The 19,879-nt window shown below is 45.6% G+C and overlaps 1 protein-coding gene across 10 annotated transcripts in view; it reads left to right on the top strand.

Annotated features, from left to right (window-relative positions):
• The window catches only part of Cdc14b (cell division cycle 14B), a 102,080-nt gene that overhangs the window by 34,111 nt on the left and 48,090 nt on the right, over nt 1–19,879 (top strand). For 5 of the 10 annotated variants that reach the window (XM_071602526.1, XM_027955822.2, XM_071602529.1 and 2 more), the window contains exons 2-4: nt 13,688–13,778; nt 14,476–14,551; nt 17,110–17,202. In XM_071602526.1, the coding sequence (XP_071458627.1) occupies nt 13,688–13,778; nt 14,476–14,551; nt 17,110–17,202 (260 nt within the window). Of the gene's footprint in view, nt 1–12,214; nt 12,367–12,814; nt 12,911–13,687; nt 13,779–14,475; nt 14,552–17,109; nt 17,203–19,879 lie in introns of those variants that run through there. The other 5 variants (XM_071602527.1, XM_027955825.2, XM_071602531.1 and 2 more) reach the window with 3 other exon arrangements.

Raw genomic sequence — 19,879 nt, 5'->3', positions numbered from 1 at the left:
TTATAATTTTTCCAGTTTGATACTATGAAATAAAATTTCATTGCTTTATGATTTTCTAATTATTTGGTCAAACATCTTGTTTGGGGGTCATTTGTATTTTTCTTTTTTCTCTGTTTGTAATTTTGAGATATTTTATAGTATTTTTATTCATGCTTATGCTTTGTTAAGCTACAGATATGTTCTCCCAATTGCTTTTTAAGCTTTTTGTTCATTTTTTTATGTTTTTGGTGCTGGGATAGAACCCAGGAATGCTTTACCACCGGCTACATCCCCAGCTCATTTAATTTTTGTTTATTTTGAGAAGACAGGGTCTTGCTAAGTTGTTGAGGGCCTCACTAAGTTGCTGAGGCTGACCTCAAACTTGTGATCCTCCTGCCTCAGCCTCCTGAGTCACTGGGATTACAGGTGTGTGCCAGCGTGCCAGGCTTGGTTGCTTTAAAAAAAAAAAAAAAAAAAGTTTGATTTCCAGAAAGTTGCAAAGACTGCATAGAGTCCTGTGTGTTCCTCACCCTGTTTCAGTTTTCTCTAGTGATGTCCCCTTGGTCCACGCCATGACTCCATGATCCAGGACTGGGTGGTTGGTTGCTCGTGGTTGTGGACACTGGAAGTCCACGGTCAAGGGGCAGCAGGGCCGGCCTCTCCTGGGCCGCTCACCTTGGCTGGCAGACGCGGCCCTCTCACGGTCCCCACGTGACCTTTCCCCAGGGCCTGCGAGGAGGAGCTCCCTGGTGTCTCTTTCTCTTCTTTTAGGGCCAGCAGTCCCCTGGGATTAGCGCCCTACCCTGTGACCTCATTTAACCCTAGTCCCCTCCTGGAAGGCCCGACTCCTGACATCCCGCGTGGAGCCCGCGGCAGTGTGTGCTCTGCCCTGTGTCACCGTGTTGCCCCTCACTCTGAAGTGACTCCAGACCCCGTTTCTCAGACCTCCTTTCTCCATTTCCAGATTCGGTCCAGGATGTCCCATGGCGTGTGGTTGTCATCACCTTTGTCACTGTGGGCCTCTCCTTCTCCCCTACGTGGACAGTTCTGAGAGCGTGGCCAGGTGTCCTGGAGAAGGCCCTTTGCACTGGGGCTGCCTGTGATTTCCCTCGTGGGGCGTGAGCGCCGCGGGGTGAGCGCGTCCCACCACATGGCTGTGGGGTGCAGGACCCGGCGGCCTCTCTGGCCCGTGGCCACCCCGCGGTCGGAGCTCCTTGGTGTGTTCTTTGGCAGCCGGTCTCTGCCCATCTGCCCTCAGGGTGGAGGGTGTCCTGGGCCGTGCCCTTGGATTGCAGCACTTCGTTGTTCAAACTGTCCTAGTTTGAGCCATCTGGCAGTTTTTCCAGGCTGGTCCGTCTATCCTACCGCTCCCCTCTTTTTCTAAAAGAAGTTTTATGGTGGTTTTTGTAAATTTATCTTTTTTGTTTTTGAGATGTTCACCAAGCTGGGCTCAAGTGATCCTCCCGCCTCAGCCTCCCACGTCATTGGGCTGCAGGTACAGGCCACACCTGCTTCGTTAGTCCCTTCTGTTCCTGGGTTTGTGAGTCCAAGTCTTTTTGTCTGTGTGTGTGTGTGTATGTGTGTGCGCACATGCGCGCGTGTAAGCTCACACACATTGGATATGAGTCCCGGGCCTCAGGCATGCTGAAGCACGCACATGCCATAGCAGCAGCTCCAGCCCTGCTGTCCAGGTCTTCAACTTGGTGTCTGTCAGGACAGGCAGGTTATGCTCTGATGCCACCTCAGAAAAATCTTGGTGGAATGGAATAAGCAGAGGTTTATTTTTTGCTTCTGACACCTGTCCATCACTGGCTAGGTAGAAACGGTTACTTTTGGAACTTGAGCTGGCACCCTGCTCACCTGCTGTGGTTGGCCAGGGCTCGAGGGTGTCCCTGAAGGTTCAAAGCCTAGAGATTTGGTCCTGGTGCGGCAGTGCTCAGAAGCAGTGGAACCTTCAAACAGTGGGGCCCAATGGAAGGTGATGAGGTCATTGCAGTGCCACCCATGGAAGGGATTAGTGCAGTTCTGCTGGCTGGTTCTTGTGGGACTCAGTTGTCAGGAAACAAGGCTTCCCCATGCATTTGGCCCTTTGTGCATGCAGCCAATTTCCTTTCTTTCTCTATAATAATGTGATACAGCCAGGGAGTCCCACACCAGAGGCAGAATAGATTCCCCCACCCCGCATCTTAGACTTAAGCCTCTGAAACTTTGAACTAGATAAACTTTTTTTTTTTTTTTGTTAAGCACTCTGCCTCAAGCATTTTATCATAGCAACAGAAAATGGACTAATATAACCCCCAGAAGCCATCCTTGGTGCCTTTTCCTGATCACCACCCCCCCAAGGATAAACATCACTCTGGTTTTTATTGCCATAGACTTGTTCTTTCCAGTTTCAGAAACTGTGTGAATGGAGGCATCTGAGCATCTTCTTGTTTTGGGCTTCCTTTGTGAATTCACCCACCATGTATGAGTCACAGTTCTTCCATTGTCATTGTTGAATAATATTCCACTGTGAGAAAGCATGTTTTCACTCTGTTTCTGGAAATGTGGATTGTTTTTAGTTTTTGGCTGCTAGAAATAATGATTCTGTGAACTTGTTTATACCTTTCTTGGTGAAAATGTGTATAATTTTCTATTGTCTGTACTCTTTCTTTTAACAAATATTGTCTGTTTTCTAAAATGAGGCACTCGGCTATAATCTTGGTTGCTGCTGGCTGGGCAGGGGAAGAGTTTTGGGTTTTGCACCATCAATTAATGATGGCCCCTCTTGCTGCTGTGTGCCCCCGCAGGAGCCAGGGCTTGTGTCCTAGGGCTGGAATGTGGAGAGCTGGAGCTGGTACTTGTGTTCAGCTTTTTAATCCAGGTGGAATTTACTCTTTTTGAGTAGTGTGACAGAGATGGCAAATCATGATTTTTAGGCAAATCGCTTTCTTCAGATTTTTTTGGGACCAGAGATTAAACCCAGGAACACTTGACCACTGAGCCATATCCCCAGCCCTTTTGGTAATTTATTTAGAGACAGGGTCTCAGTGAGTTGCTTAGGGCCTTGTTAAGTTGCTGAGTGTTAGAGTCTGTAAACAAGTCAAAATAACACCTGGCATTTAGCCAGGGGAATGTTAGAGTTCGTAAACAAGTCTGGATGGTGCCTGGCAAAATGCCAGAGGGAGTGGTTTGAGAAGTAACAAAAGCGAGCCATTAAGTGTGGAGATTTCTTATTGGTTCAGTGCTGTATCGAGTTTATGCTAATTAGATAAGCTATGTGGAATGTATAAATACTGCTCCTGTCCTGCAATAAACGGCTCCTACTCCTGCTGTATCAAGCTACAGAAGTTATTCGTCACCCCCCTGATTATTCTGCTGCAGCCGGACTGCGGCAGCTGAGACTGGCTTTGAACTTGGGATCTCCCTGCCTCAGCCTCTCAAGCTGCTGGGATTACGGCATGTGCCACCGCACCTGGCTTTTCTTCAGATTTTTGTTTAAGTGTATTCTACAGATTTAAAGAAGAATTCTTATTGATGTTAATTTTTAAAGTAGTTTGTATTGAATTTTCTTTTAATATCCCTTTGTTAACATTTCAGGTTGTTGGATTTCATTATCTCTGCATCAGGTGGTACTGTCTCGTGGTCATTGAACGTGGTCTGCGTGTACGATTTCTGCTTCCTGGAATCTGTTCTGGTTTCTTCGTGACTTGACCCATGATGGCCTCAGTGAATGTCCTGGTGTTTGAGAAGTTTGTGTGTTTTCTGTTGAAGACAGTTTATATCCACCAGATAGGCTTCTAATAGTTTTTTTTTTTTTTTCTTTTTTTTTTAATTATTCGGGATGTTTTTGCCTTTCAGGATGATAGACTTATTAATTTCTCCTATTTTCACTAAATTTTGTTTTGTAGATTTAAAATCTGTTGTTAAAAGATGTAGTCAGCCAGCGCAGCGCATACCTGTGATCTCAGCGGGCTCCGGAGGCCGAGGCAGGAGGATCAGTGAGACCCTGTCTCTAAATAAAATATACAGTAGAGCTGGGGCTGGGGCTCCGCGGTAGAGCACTTGCTTGGATGTGTGAGACACTAGGTTCTATCCTCAGCACCACATAAAATAAATAAGCAAATTGTGTTCAACTGTAACTAAAAAAAGAAAACATTCAATAAAAAGATGTGATCATTATCTTTTGGTAGCTTGTATCTTTAATTGTGCATCATCTTGGTCTTTTGTTGAATGTTACTTTCTGCTTAGAATTCTATTTGAGCTGAAGTTACTATCACACTTGCTTTCCTCTTTTCTGACAACTGATTAGCATACTGTTTTGTATTCTTGCATTTAAATTTTCCCAGTATGGTTTTGTTTCAGTGACTTTATTAAACAACATACAGCTTGAGTTTTTAAACCTCAGTTTGAAAATCTTGTCTTAGCAGTTGAGTTGATATGTTTTGCATTTTTTGTTATGAGTAACCTGTTTGAATTTATTCCCACCGTCTTACTCTGTTTGTCAGGATATTTCTTCTTACTTTTAAGTGGCTTGGTCACATTTTTTTTAGTTTCATTTTTTTTTTTTTTTTTTAATCTTACTCTAACAATTTGGACAGTATGAGAACTTATAGTTCTTGTAGTATAAAAAATCATACTGGTAAAAAAATGTTCAATCTCCTGTTTAAAAATCATTTCTAGAGTATTTCAGAAGTGTGGCTAAGTAGACCAACGTCTTGTGAGGATGTCTCGATTCCCCTTTTCCTTCCCTTAGTTCTAGGCCAATGGATTGAGGAGCACAGGTAAATGTGGACATGGTTTGTATCTGTGCATTCAGATCTGCAGGCACCTGGAATTACTTATGCAAACCGTCCCTGGCATATTGGAGGAGCGCAGGACACGTTCCAGATGGTGCATCTGCAAACAGTAGAACCACCCTCCTCGGATCCCTCTGCCTTCTTGTTCGTAGTGGACACGTGGCACCAGCCAGCAGCGGCCTGTATTGCTAGCCAAACCACCAAGATCGGAGGGTCGCTTCTTGCACTCTTTACATACTTACTTATTTATTTTTAAAAAGACCATGTCTTTTTTTAAACCTTTATTTCATTGATTTATTTTTATGCGGTGCTGAGGATGGAACCCAGTGCCTCACACATACAAGACAAGCACTATATCGCTGAGCCACAATCCCAGCCCCGTATTTATTTTTCAATTAAAACAACAACAAAAATGTTTTGTAGCTGCAGATGGACAGCATGCTTTATTTTATTTGTTTAATGTTTTGTTGTGCTGAGGACTGAACCGAGTGCCCCACACATGCCAGGCCAGCGCTCTGCCGTGAGCCCCAGCCCAGCCCAGCCCAGCCCTGCACTCTTTATTTTGACTCATAACCTTATTTCATCTTGGGGCGCAGAGCAGGCAGAACCACGCTCACCAGCACAAGCCGCAAAGCCGCAGGTCCAGCGAGGAGCCAGGACGGTTGGACGAGGCTGCTTCTCCTGTGTGTTTCTTACCCCGTCCTCTGCCCGTTCCTGGGGTGCTGCCGGCCATTTCTCTCTCCCTTCCTATTCTCTGTTATTTCTAAATACCGATCCTTGGTTGGTTTAGACACAAATGTTGCTATCTTCTTTTTAGTCTGGGAGTTGCCTTTTAAAACCTATTTTTTCTTCTAAAAACTTTAAAGCTGTCTTCTTGTATGCAGGTTTTTAACCTGAGATTTTTTTTTTCCCTTCCTGAGGGGCAGGAGGGTATGGCACGAGACCTGGATCTGGTCCTCCCTCCCCCACCCTGCAGTATGGGCAGGGGACTGTCCACGCCAGATGTCCAGTACTCTTACCCAGTGGTGGGGGGACGCGTCAGCCCCCTGGGCGATTCCAGGTGTGTGGCTCTGGTTCTGAGCTCCTGTACCACGGCAGCACTGCCAGAACTGCCCCAGTGGTTCTACATTTTAATATTTCAGCAGGACAAGGTCCTGCTTATGTTGTTTTTCTTCTAGAACAATTTTAGGAGATGTTTGCCAGGTTGCATGGAGAGGCCTGTGGAAGATTGAACTTGTTCCCGGATCAGATCCTGATTTTGATCAGAATCAGTTTGAGAAAGATCCTTAGCTTTGAGCTGTTGAATCTTCCCATTGATATACTTGCTTTATTTTTTTCTCCACTTAGCCATGAAGAATAGGCACATCTTTTATTTTTTTTTGCATTTCATGATTGGTTTAATACAGGGATGTAGAAAAGCTCCTGGTTTTCTGAGTTACTCATTGTTATCTAGAAGCTTTGTAAAACTTTTAGTTTATTTGTCCTTAAAAGTTTGCCTACAGAATCTCTTGCATTTTCTAGGTACATAATCACTGTCTGAAAACAAGGTTCGTTTCTTCCTTTCTAATTATCCCTTTTGCTTATGCTGGCATCAGAAAGCACTTCCAGAAATCATGTTATTAACTAGAAGTCATGAGAGGGATTTTTGTCTTGTTGTTTCTTCTTGTGGCTTCTCCAGTTAGGTGGGAGGTGTGGTGCTTGCTGTGGTTGGAACATGGTCTTTACCAGGTGAAGGAGTTGTCTTTTTGCCCTGTTGGTGCTGAATTTCACACTGACACACTGGATTGTGAGTGAGCAGTGGTTTTCTCCTCTTGGCAGTCCTGGGGGGTGAACAGCGTCTCTCCTGTGCTGGACCAACACTCTACCACTGAGCCATGTCCCCCGTCCAGGTGCTGACTTTAGGCACTCCCTTTTTTGTGTGTACTCAGTGATAATCATGTGACTTTCTCCTGTAATCTGTCCGTGTGGATAGACTTTTTGCTTTTTATGACAAGCCACTGGTGAGATTCATTTTCTTTTCAAATGCTGTTGGTCATTTGTCTATCTTTTCTGAGTTGATGGTTAATAGCTTTATGGAGTTTTTTCCCCAATGGGTTGCTGTATTGTAGGCATTTTTATCGGTTGTGATAATTAGCCACTTGCCCCTTATGAGAGAAGACCGCCTTTGTCACAGGGCTGAAATACCAGCTCTCTCACATGCTGAGCATTCCTGTGGCCCTGAGGATTGAACCCAGGTATGCTTAGCCACTGAGCCACATCCCCAGCCCTGTTTTGTATTTTATTTAGAGACAGGATCTTGCTAAGTTGCTGAGGCTGGCTTTGAACTTGTGATCCTCCTGCATCAGCCTCCTGAACCACTGGGATTATAGGTGTGCACCACCGTGCCCGGCAGGAGCCAGGTCTCATGAAGTTGTTTGGATTACTCTTCGCATGAGGGCATGTCTGTGTAGCTGAGACCTGAACACCAGACACTGCGGACTCCAGTCAGTAGCCTGTGTGCAGACTCGTCCAGCCACTTCCCAGCAAGCTGCGCGACCTGGTACAGGCTGACACTTGCCTTGGGAAAATGTCGGTGGTCTCTACAGCACCTGGCTCCACACTCTGAGTAGTTACCTGCTGTTATTGTTTTAATGGGTAACCTCTTTATTTAGTCAGTACCTTTGTGCCATTTCTTCCTTTCTGCCCCCTGGCCACTTCTCAAGGACAGCCAGAGCCATGCCCAGTGCCTGCTCCTGAGTGTTCAGATGCCTCCTGCAGTTGGGCCTCTGTTTTTGGTACTGGGTATTGAGCCCAGGGGTACTTGACCACTGAGCCACTTCCCCAGCCCTATTCTGTATTTTATTTAGAGACAAGGTCTCACTGAGTTGCTCTTGCTGAGGCTGGCTTTGAACTCGAGGTCCTCCTGCCTCAGCCTCCCAAGCTGCTGGGATTACAGGCATACAGTACTGCCCTGCATGTTGGGCCTCGTTTTTCTTTGCCTGCAGTGTGGAATCGCCTTTGCGCCTGCCTTGCCTGCCTACCAAGCCAGCTGTCCCACCGTCTAGGGAAGCCCTGCTCTCCCCCAGGTGCTCAGCAGGGCCTGAGCAGTCAGCCCAGATCCAGGGGGACTATGGAGTGTGGCAAGCCAGTGTCTCTTGATCCAGGCAGAGTTCTTTCCGTTCACACGCAAATAAAGTAGTCCCCCCTGATCTGTGTGGTATATTTTTGGACCCCACACCCGCCCCATGGATGCCTGAAACAGCAGTGGTACTGAGTCCTATATCCACTGTGTCCCACCATTTAAGGGGGACACAGGGTTTACACCAGGATAATAGTGTCAGCTGTGGACCTTTAAGCACAGCTTTGTACAGAGCCCTGTGTCTTAGCTCCAGGTTCCTAACAATTGCCCCTTCACCAGCACGCTAGTCGCTAGTCACTAGTCTCTGGGGTGGGTTAGTGCAGTGCTGGTAACCAGAGAACACTGGCATGAGGTAGAGATGAAGGAACCAAAGTACAAACTCCAGTACTGGACTCTCAGGGAAAACCTCAACCTCACCAAGAATGTTTTCTGGGTTCCTTCATGCCATGCTTTGTATCTTTTTTTTTTTTTTAATTGGGTACTGGGGATTGAACTCAGGGGTACTCAACCACTGACCCACGTCCCCAGCCCTATTTTGTATCTTATTTAGAGACAGGTTCTCTCTGAGTTGCTTAGGACTTCCCTTAAGTGGCTGAGGCTGGCTTTGAATTTGCCATCCTCCTGCCTCAGCCTCCGGAGTTGCTGAATTACAGGCTGTGCCACCACACCCGGCCAATGTGTTTATCCTGATGAAGAGTCAGCTTCGGAAAAACGTTGGCTTGCATGTTTAACTTTTCAGAATGTGGTCATTTTCATTAGGTAATAACATATGTCACAGAATTCAGAAGCTGTAAAAAGGATGCTATTTCAGACACCAGCTTCCTGTCAACAAGGCATCCTTGAGTACCAGTTTCTTGTGTCTCCTGGAAAGGTTTCACATACAGTTCTCTACATGCTGAAACGTGTGTAAATGGTAATTAACAGTCTATTTTGGCAATCTTTCCAGTTTTCATAAACATTTCTGCTAAACTGCCCTTTTGTGGTCCTTCACAGAGGCTGGCCAGATTTCTGTTCCTGCCCACAGGCAGTGTGTGTGGATGCCTGTTTACCCACAACCTTCCTAGCACAGAACACTGTCCAAGTGCCTTTGATTTTTTGAGGGAAAATATAGTACTTCATAGTTTAAATGTGCACTTCTGTCATATTTGCAATCACATAAAATTGGGCATCTTTGAGGTGAATTTAAAAATTCTTTCCAGTTCTTCTCTTAAGGTTTATGTATTGAATGCCGTGAATACCATTTAAGATTGTGTGTCAAAGTGTGCATTAATTTAGCAGTTGATCTCCTGTGGCTTGTAGGTATTCTATTACTTAGAAAAGTCTTAGAACAGCCAGGATCACACGCATACTGTGTGGTTTTTTTCCTCCACTTAAGATTAAAATGTGGACATAGGTTTAGAGAGTATCTTGAATGGCTGCTGGGAAGGATATCAGAGGTTTTGTTTTTAAATCTTGGTAACAGGTAATTCCTAAGGGCAGGCTTATCTTTATTATTATTTTTTTCCATTTGTAATATCTGATATTTATTTATTTTTATTTTTATTTTTTTAATTTTTTACTGTGGGTTGTTCAAAACATTACAAATTTCTTGACATATCATATTCCACACTTTGATTCAAGTGGGTTATGAACTCCCACCTTCACCCCATACCCAGATTGCAGAATCACATCAGTTACACATCCATTGATTTACATATTGCCATACTAGTGTCTGTTGTGCTCCGCTGCCTTTCCCATCCTCCACCCTACCCCCTCCCCACCTCTCCCCTCCCCTCCCCTCCTCTCTCTCTACCCCCTCCACTGTATAACCCTGAGGGTCTCCTTCCATTTCCATGCAATTTCCCTTCTCTCTCCCTTTCCCTCCCACCTCTCATCCCTGTTAAATGTTAATCTTCTTCTCCTGCTCTTCATCCCTACTCTGTTCTTAGTTACTCTCCTTATATCAAAGAAGACATTTGGCATTTGTTTTTTAGGGACTGGCTAGCTTCACTTAGCATAATCTGCTCTAATGCCATCCATTTCCCTGTAAATTCTATGATTTTGTCATTTTTTAATGCAGAGTAATACTCCATTGTGTATAAATGCCACATTTTTTTAATCCATTCGTCTATTGAAGGGCATCTAGGTTGGTTCCACAGTCTTGCTATTGTGAACGGTGCTGCTATGAACATCGATGTAGCAGTGTCCCTGTAGCATGCCCTTTTTAGGTCTTTAGGGAATAGACCAAGAAGGGGAATAGCTGGGTCAAATGGTGGCTCCATTCCCAACTTTCCAAGAAATCTCCATACTGCTTTCCAAATTGGCTGCACCGATCTGCAGTCCCACCAGCAATGTACAAGTGTACCCTTTTCCCCACATCCTCGCCAGCACTTGTTGTTGTTTGACTTCTTAATGGCTGCCAATCTTACTGGAGTGAGATGGTATCTTAGGGTGGTTTTGATTTGCATTTCTCTGACAGCTAGAGATGGTGAGCATTTTTTCATGTACTTGTTGATTGACTGTATGTCCTCCTCTGAGAAGTGTCTGTTCAGGTCCTTGGCCCATTTGTTGATTGGGTTGTTTGTTCTCTTATTGTCTAATTTTTTGAGTTCTTTGTATACTCTGGATATTAGGGCTCTATCTGAAGTGTGAGGAGTAAAGATTTGTTCCCAGGGTGTAGGCTCCCTATTTACCTCTCTTATTGTATCTTTTGCTGAGAAAAAACTTTTTAGTTTGATTAAGTCCCATTTGTTGATTCTAGTTATTAACTTTTGTGCTATAGGTGTCCTATTGAGGAATTTGGAGCCCGACCCCACCGAATGTAGATCGTAGCCAACTTTTTCTTCTATCAGACGGCGCGTCTCTGATTTGATATCAAGCTCCTTGATCCATTTTGAATTCACTTTTGTGCATGGCGAGAGAAAGGGATTCAGTTTCATTTTGTTGCATATGGATTTCCAGTTTTCCCAGCACCATTTGTTGAAGATGCTATCCTTCCTCCATTGCATGTTTTTAGCCCCTTTATCAAATATAAGAAAGTTGTAGTTTTGTGGATTGGTTTCTGTGTCCTCTATTCTGTACCATTGGTCCACCCGTCTGTTTTGGTACCAGTACCATGCTGTTTTTGTTACTATTGCTCTGTAAGGCTTATCTTTAGATCTTGCACAATTTTGAGGCAGTGCCTCCGTCCTGCTGGACCCCGGGGGCGGGGCTGTGGTAACTGCGCAGTGGGGCCTTGGCCTGAGCAGGGGGCGTTTCTCAGGGGCCCGGGGCGTTGTGGCTGCGCAGTGGGGCCTTGGCTGCTGCAGGGGCATCTTCATGGCTGCGCAGCGGGTCCTTGGCCACCCAGTGGGGGCTTGGCCGCACAGGGGGCATCGTCATAGCCGTGCAGTGGGGACTTGGCCAGCGAAGGGGGCGTCGTGGTGGCCGCACTGGGGGCCTCGTGGTCTTTCAGTGGGGCCTTGGCCGTCGCAGGGGGCGTGCTGGCGGTTCAGAGAGGGTCATCCTGGCTGCGCAGCGGGCGTTGTCCAGGGTGCGCAGTGGGCGTTGTCCAGGGTGCGCAGTGGAGCCTTGGGTGCACCACTTGGTCGCACAGGGGGCGCAGTCGCGACCGCTCAGTGTAGGCTTAGTCGCAGAGGGGGCGCAGTCGCGACCGCGCAGTGTGGACTTGGTGGCGCAGGGAGCGCAGTCCTGGCCGTGCAGGGGGACCTTGGTCGCACAGGGGGCGCAGTCGTGGCCGTGCAGGGGGACCTTGGCCGCACAGGGGGTGTCGTCGTGGCCGTGCAGGGGGACCTTGGCCCGCGCAGGGGGAGGCGTCGTGGCCACGCAAGGGGACCTGGGGCGCGCAGGAGGCATCGTGGCCGTGCAGGAGGGCCTTGGCCACTCAGGCGGCCTCGTGGCCCTGCAGGGGGACCTTGGCCCTGTCAGGGGGTATCGTAGCCACGCAGGGGTTCCTTGTGGCTGCGCCATGGGGCCTTGCGGCTGCGCTTGGGGTCGTAGGTGCGCAGGAGCGTGTAGCTGCGACCCTGGTGCACGCCCGGGGCCCTCCCTGCCCGAGCGCCTGCGGCTGCAGCGCCCCCTGGCTGTGGGGCGGGCGGCCGAGGGTGTCGGCCGTCCCCGCGCCGCGCCCTGGTGCCCTGGGAGTCCTCCTGGGCCTGCCCGGTGGCGCTCTGGCCCGCGGCCTCTGACTCTGCTGCGCACAGCAGGCACCCGCACCTCGTCGCTGCCCTGTCTGTCCCGCGCCTCGCCGCCCGCCCTCCGGGACCTCGGGGACCCAGTTCTGCACTTCCGGGTTGGCCCGCGCCTGTCTGTCATCCTGGGGCGGCGCAGTGCTGTGCTGGGCGCGGCCCTTTAAACTTTCTGTTTTTAAACTTGGGGGTGTGGTCGCGGCTCCACCTCTCCTCTCTGCTGGCTGTCCCGACCCTCGGGTCCCTCTGTCCCCGCCCTCCAGATGCCCCAGCGTTATGAGCCGCCCGGGCGCAGGGTCCACTCTGGTGGCCGAGGTGATCCAAGGTGAGGCGGGGGGGGGGGGGGGGGTGCGCTCTGGGACTGAAGTGACACTAGGGTAGGCATCTGGGCGCAGGGCTCGCTGGTGGCCGAGGTGACAGAGGGCCGGCGGGAGGGCGCCCCTACATGGGAGGCACGGGCGGTGCCCACGAGCCCTGCACTTGCGGGCACCCTTAGGCTTGGAGAGGTGGGCGTCCAGGGCAGACCCCAGGGTCCCGCTTGGCAAAGCCGCCCGGGTGGACAGGCCCGTGTCCTCCCTGCCCCGCAGCCACCCCCATGTCCTGAGCGCAGTCTTGGGTGCTGTGCGGGATCAGAGGTCGCTGGTGGTTGGAAAGGAGTGAGCCTGTCACCCGCTGCAGTGTCCGCGGCTGCCAGGAATGTGGAGTTGAGTTTATGAGGAAATAAATGTAGCAGTTGGCGTGAGTTGAATCGCAGACCAGAAAAAAAAAAAGTTTACCACTGGGGGAAAGGATGCCAGCTGGCGCCCTGTTTCTTGTCTGAAAGTAACACACGCTTTGAAGGCTGCCTTCATTTTTGCCACGTTTTGAGTGTAAGTATCCCCTAGCACGACTGGAGTTACTACCGTGTGCAGAGGACTTTGAGGACTTAGGCCACCTTTTTTTTGGGTGGGGGGAGAAGGGTGAAGCTTCTGAACATGAACATTCGTGCCCCATACCAGCTTGTCTGCAGTTAAGAAGCACAAGTTCATCTGTCTCATTATGCAGAAACCTCTCATTTCTTGTGTTTTAATTAATATTAATTTGTCTTATTGTTTAAAAAACACAAAGTAGTGATTCCAAATTTAAAAAAAAAAAAAAAAAAAGCAATCCCTGCCAACAGTTGGGTAAACATATGGTTGGTTTGGTTGTTTTCTGCTAGCTGCGAACAGTAATTTTGAAAGCATTCTTACAAAATAGTTTCTTACCGAAATGACTTTCCAGATGGCTGGAAGCTTGAGCTGAAGCTAGTAGTAAGGCACCAAATGTATGCTGTGTGGTCTTTGTTGAAATGTCTTAGTCCAGGGGAACTAAAGTTTTAGTGTGAGAGGTTCCTTCAGAAGTCAGACCTTATCACTAGATGTGATGTCCCTACTGATGAAACTTAGGTTTAAAGGCAATTTTCCTTTAAAAATTGTGCTTATTCTTATCCATCCACAGTCAGAATATTTTGAAATTATCTTTTGCCACCACTACCATCTGAAACATGCATGGAAAAAAATAAGACTCTTGACTTCATCTGAGGAACAGTTGCACCATGCTATAGGAAACTTTTAAAATTTTATTTTAAATAACTTGAAGGAAGGAACATTGCAATTTTTCCATTTCAGATCGCCTTTGTTTTGCCATTCTCTACAGCAGACCAAAGAGTGCATCAAATGAACATTATTTCAGCATAGATAATGAACTTGAATATGAGAAGTAAGTATTGCTTTTAAAAAGATTGTAACTTTTTTTTTTTTTTTGAACAATATAAAGGTATGTTTATTAAGAGCAGAGCCCTGGAAACTCACAAAACTGTTGGTTGCTCATTGCAAGATGCTTTTTAAAAAAACAAAAAACTAGTAGTAGACCTATAAGGAGGGAAATGAAAATGAAAGGCCTCTCCTATATTTAAATCTGTAGATTCAGTATTTAATAGTTTGCACTGCAATGAGACAATAGTGTATACTAAGTTAAACACGGATTTCTCCAGTAGAAAATTCGAATAGAAGAACAACTTGCTTATTTTGGAAGGCATTTTCATGTTAATTGAGGTTTCATGGAGGCTGTGACACCTGTTGTGTGTGTGTGTGTGTGTGTGTGTGTGTGTGTGTTGTGTTACTTTGTTGGGGATGGAGCATCAGGGCCTCAAGTGTGCCAGGCAGGTGCTCCAGCACTGAGTTACCCCCCCAGCCCCCTGGTTGCTTATTTTCAGAAGGCATCGCTTATCGGAACTTTCCTACCACTAGTAGGGGTGCTTTGAATTGTGTGACCTGATTGGTTGGTTTGGTGGATGTGCTCTGGTCCTTAATTTGATCTTATACACACACACACACACACACACAAAAAAAAAAAAGACATTTGTATTCAGAGTATTTAGAATATACATACATGCTTTTATTTTTTATTTTTAAAGCTTCTACGCAGATTTCGGACCACTCAATCTGGCAATGGTTTACAGATATTGTTGCAAGATAAATAAGAAACTCAAGGTAAAGTCTTTTTTGTTTAAGATTTGACCTGAGTAATCATTGTTAATTTAGTCTTGGGAAGAAATTAAGGACAACTTTTTTTTTTTTAAGGTTTTAAAAAAATTCATAGAGGGTTTGAAAGCATTCTTTCCCTTTAAGAATACCATTTCTTACTGAAATGACTTTTTTTAGGATGTCACTGTAGTGGTGTTTAGGACAAACATTTGTTTGTCTTGTAAAGTCATAGTGCTTATATTTATTTTCTAGAGTTTTGTTGCAACAGTTAAAATTTGGGCCAGCTGATTCTGACTTGGGTTGCTGATGCTCAAATACTTGAAAAGTCAAAGTGGAGGTTGGTTAATTCAGTAAGACTCTACTGTCTGACTTAATGGCATGAGAAATTCTTTCCGAGCTTTGGTCATTGTTTTTTCTTTATTGTGATGAGGGATTGCTAGCAAACTAACAGGAAAAACGGGCTCTGCTATCTCTCCTGTCTTAGAATCCCCATTATATAGTACTAGTTGTGACTCTTTGACCTTGTATACTTCATGATTGAGGAGGGCAAAGACAAATGGCATATCACTGAAGATTAAGATTGGCTTAAACTTTGACCTCATTCTTTTAGAAACTTTGAATTATTGGTCAGGCACAATTGGAAAGGTCTATGGTACCACTTGCAAGCAGTAACGCATTAGTTTACTGTATATTGTCAAATAGAAAATTCTGCATTTGGGAAGCAGGTCCTTTTTAAAGGGTTGTACAGTGGATTGTCTACCAGGCAACTTTGCAAATTTTTTCACTTTCAAATTTTAATTTGCCTTAATTAAAAATTTTTGAGTAAGGAACCCCCTCCCCCCAAGCATCACCTTGTATTCCTCCTGGGCTCCCTTAAATAGGAATGTGAACATGAATGGCTTTGTGTGCACGTGTCCCCTCCCCTCTTTTCACTTGCCAGTGGCAGATATTTTGTTTCCCATAGGGCTGGGAAGCTAAAAATAATTCCTTTTATTTGCCCCTTCTTGTATTTCTTTGCTTTAATTTTGAAAGAGTTACTACTATGCTTAGCTGTCTCTGGACTCTTATCCTTTGGTTTGAGTCAACCAAATCCAATCTCAATTCTTTTTAAAAATAATTTACTAGAACAGCTTATAATGTGAAGATTGTCCTGTTTTGCTACTAGATGGCTGATGGTTGGTTGGGTTGGTTGGTTTGGCACTGGGGATTGAACCCTGGGCTGCTCTGCTACTGAGCTACCTTCCCAGCTCTTATTTTAAATTTTGAGACAGAGTCTTTCTATGTTGCTGAGGCTGGTCTTGAACTTTTGATCCTCTTGTCTTTGCCTCCCAAGTGGTTGGGATTGCAGGCATGTGCCACTGCCAGGGCTTTGTTTTTTTTAATTTTATATATATATAATATATAATATAATTTTATATATATATATATATATATATATATATATATATATATATATATATATATATAATTTTTTTAAATCAACTTGTGTCTCTTACTCTATGTAAACCAGTAAAGGAAACTGTGTATGCATTCATCAAGAAAGCACAGAATATTGAAACACTGGAAAATGGACTTAGAGAAGCCAGGCCAGATACACTCAGCTGAATGTGTCCCTTTCCCTCCTTCCCCCAGTTTATTTTCCTCGCAGCAGTGAGGTACAGCTAGGAAGTGCTCCTTTCACCTCTGACTTCTGTTTCTGTCTGTATTAGACTCTGTGTTAGAGTATGACGTGCATGTTGGGGTGCAGTGCATGCAGACCGTGGGTGTGCAGCTCTGCACATTTGCGGACTGAATTCTTTGGGCAAGTATCTTGAGCAGTAGATCCAGGAGAGCCCCAGAAGCCCCAGAAGAGCCCACCGGAGCCTCCTCCACGGCCCCTCCCAGGATTCCACTCTCCGGGTTCTAGGCGGCGTAGAGTATTTTTGCATTGTTCTGTAAACTCTTGTATTTTTTTTTGTGTGTGGTGCTGGGGATTGAACCCAGGACCTTGTGCATGGGAGGCAAGCACTCTGCCAACTGAGCTACAGCCCCAGCCTCTACCCTTGTGTTTTAACATAGTGGTGCTTGGATTACTTGAAAAAGCGAACAGGAAAGAGAAGTTGTGTTGCAGAGGTGCCGTCTCCTTTGTTGTTGCTTTTTAGACTTTGAGAGGTTTGCTTACACACTCACACACATGACCAGTTGTGGACAATGTGGAGACCAGTGGCTGAACATTACAGCTTGGGAACGCCCAGCACTGTGAGTGGCTGTGGCATTCAGCATTGAGCACGGTCCTGAGGGTCCTTGGTTTTACGGCCCTGCAGGTCCCCTTGGAAATGAGCCAGCGGTGGTCTGTCAGCCTGGATCAGGACGCGTCTCTGTCCCTTTAGCCTCATGTTCATCCATGCTTCAGAACATGCCCTTTGTGGGAAGGTACCTGGTATCTTTGGGTACCAGTGTTGGTCTTTCCCACAGCCTTGCTAACGTGTGTGCTTCTCTGGTGAGATTGTGAATTTGTGTTATCACGAAGTGAAGTTTTAGAAAACTCAAAAAGGAAATGCTAACAACTATTTATTTTCACGCAGTCCATTACAATGATAAGGAAGAAAATTATTCATTTTACTGGCTCTGATCAGAGAAAACAAGCTAATGCTGCTTTCCTTGTTGGATGTTATATGGTAAGTACTTCACTAGTTTCCTGACCTATTTGTAGAAACGTATACTTGAGTGGTTCTTTAAATCTTGGGGGTGGAATTTCGAAGTCACTTTTTCTAAGGTTCTGTCTTGGTTTGTTTCTAAAGGGAACATATTTTGCTTTTTATAAACCAACCAGCTGGGCCAGGGTTGTGGCTCAGTGGTAGAGCGCTTGCCTGGCACGTGTGAGGCACTGTTCAATCACCAGCATCACATTAAAAACAAACAAAAAAACCCTAAATAAACAAAACAAAGGTAAAAAAAAAAAAACAAAAAACCTGACCAGCTGAAGGAGACAGTGCTTAGGTGGGGGTGGGGAGCCTATGGAGAGTTTTCTTAAAAATAAAACAGAACACTGGATAAATGTTGGAAATGAGTAACTGCTTTTCGAATCTTACTGCTCTTCTCCCTGCCTCCGGGGTGCTAGGGACTGAGCCCAGGCCCCAGGCATCCCAAGCAGGCACCCACCAATCCATCCACCACTCAACTGCGCTTCCAGCCCTCTGCTGTTGCTTTTTTTAAACTACTAGTGGGGAAAAAAATAACCTCTTGGCATAGTTATGGACAATTTCTTGTCATGTTTGTTCCCAGCTTGGTGTGACTTTGACTGTTCATGGTTGTGTCTTGGCACACAGAAGCTTTTTTTTTTTTTTAATGATTAATGTGTTCGTGTTTAGAAGTCCTTCAGGATTCTGCACTTTTGGTTGGTTCTGGGGTGATTGGTTAGGACAGCGCCAGGTAAGCTGATTAGGACATGCACTCTAGTTTGTTCGCCCCGGCTCTGCTCAGATCCCAGCCAGAGGATTACGGTTTGGCTGTGACAAGCCTCTGAAGCCCTCCCCGGCTGGAGAAAGAAAGGAGGAGGTTGGAGCAGCCATGATGATCTCCTAGGAGCAGGAGAGAAGCTCCCGAGAAAAGGAGATTTATTGTAGTGGAGGAGGAGTGTCAGGTATGAGGTGGCTGGCCCAGAAGGTAAAGCACCCAAGCCATCAATGAAGCTTTGACTGGTCAAAGTCCAGTGAGTTCTCTATTGAAGCCTGGTAGAGACGAGTGACGATCCCTATAAATTCACCTGCAGCTCTGATAGCCTTTGCTGGAGTCGTGGAGGAATTTTACAGATGGTAAAGATTTTTCACAGTCAGCTTGTCTGGTGATGTTAAGACCAAAAACCCAGAGGAAGAATCATTAGGAAGATAATACTCCAAATGGACTGTCCACTTCATCCTTCCTCTAAACTCCGGGCTTCTGTAGGGATCATGGTTTGTTCATCATTTTATATGTAAAAAGACTTGACAAGGAGTGGCGAGAGGATGTCCCACTCCTTTTGGGCATAAAGCATTCATACTTTATTATTTATCTTAAAACAAAAGAGGTTGGGCTTCACGAAGCTTTAAATACGGACAGTCATGCCCGGCCTCCGTTAGCCCTTCTGTCGCTTGGACGGTCGGGTGCGCTGTGTATTAGATTCCTTTGTCTTAAGTGCATTTCAATGTTCTGCCCTTTTCGTGGCCTGCTAAGTGGCTTTCCCAGTTCACCCATCTGGTGGGGGAATCTTTGGTAATTGAAAGCAGAATGAAGCCAAAATTCTTCTGCACCTCTGTGAAAAGAGTAGGAACTCAGAGAGGTTTTTTCCTCTGCAAAAGAATAAGTGTGCCCTATTGTTTCGTGAAATGGGGAACTTGCTTCTATTCTATGGATATGCCACTGACTGCTTCCTAGCTAGATTTTGGGGTCCCAGTGCTTAGCCTTCTCATGCCAAACTAAAGGTGAGATTGTAAGTGGAAATGGAAATGCTTTGTAAAGCAAATTCATGATTAAAACAGTTTGTAAATTTTGAAATTCTATTTTTGTAAAAAGTAATATCATGCACAGAAACCTATATTTGCACCCTTGAGAATTTTAGGAAGAGCCTTTATATTTTATAGAAGCAGGACATATGTATGCAGTCATGTACATGCATGTTATAGGTTTTGTGTTTATAAGCAGTTTTATTGCCTGCTTCTTTTTTAGTCAGTGATCTGTTCTTTTGTATTAGTTCATATTTTATCATCTTTATGCCCAGATTGTATTGGTGTTTTCCATATTGGCCTCAAACGTCCAAATGATCTAATCTGCAACCACAAGCATGAGGCTCAGTGCCTTTGCCGCCTCTTCTTGATAGGATCCTTTTTTTTTTTTTTCTTTTTTAAATACCAGGGATTGAATCCAGGGGCATTTAAGCCACATTCCAAGCCCCTTTCATTTTAATTTTTAAAAGAATTTAAACTTTACTTTTTCTTCATTTGTTTTTATGTGGTGCTGAGGATGGAACCCAGTGCCTCACCCGTGCCAGTCAAGCACTCCACCACTGAGCTACAACCCAGCCCTGCCCCCTTTATTTTTTTATGTTGAGACAGGGTCTTGCTAGGTTCCTTAGAGTCCTGCTAAGTTGCTGAGGCTCACCTTGAATTTGAGATCCTCCTGCCTCAGCCTCCTGAGCTGCTGCTGTTACAGACGTGTGCCACCACGCCTGGCACAATCACTTCTTGATGGCACTGACTTATCGACGGGGCCAGCCCTGGCATCTGGTAGAATGGTCTCTTTGCTTTTTGAGTTTCACTGTTTTTTTCCTTGTGGTTTCTTTTAACTCCACAAAGCTACTCCATTCTGTGTATTTCTTGT

Source organism: Marmota flaviventris, chromosome 16 (assembly GCF_047511675.1).
Source record: "Marmota flaviventris isolate mMarFla1 chromosome 16, mMarFla1.hap1, whole genome shotgun sequence".
NCBI lineage: Eukaryota > Metazoa > Chordata > Mammalia > Rodentia > Sciuridae > Marmota > Marmota flaviventris.
Note: the sequence above shows the minus strand (reverse complement) of the source record. Positions and strands in the feature narration are given on the sequence as shown.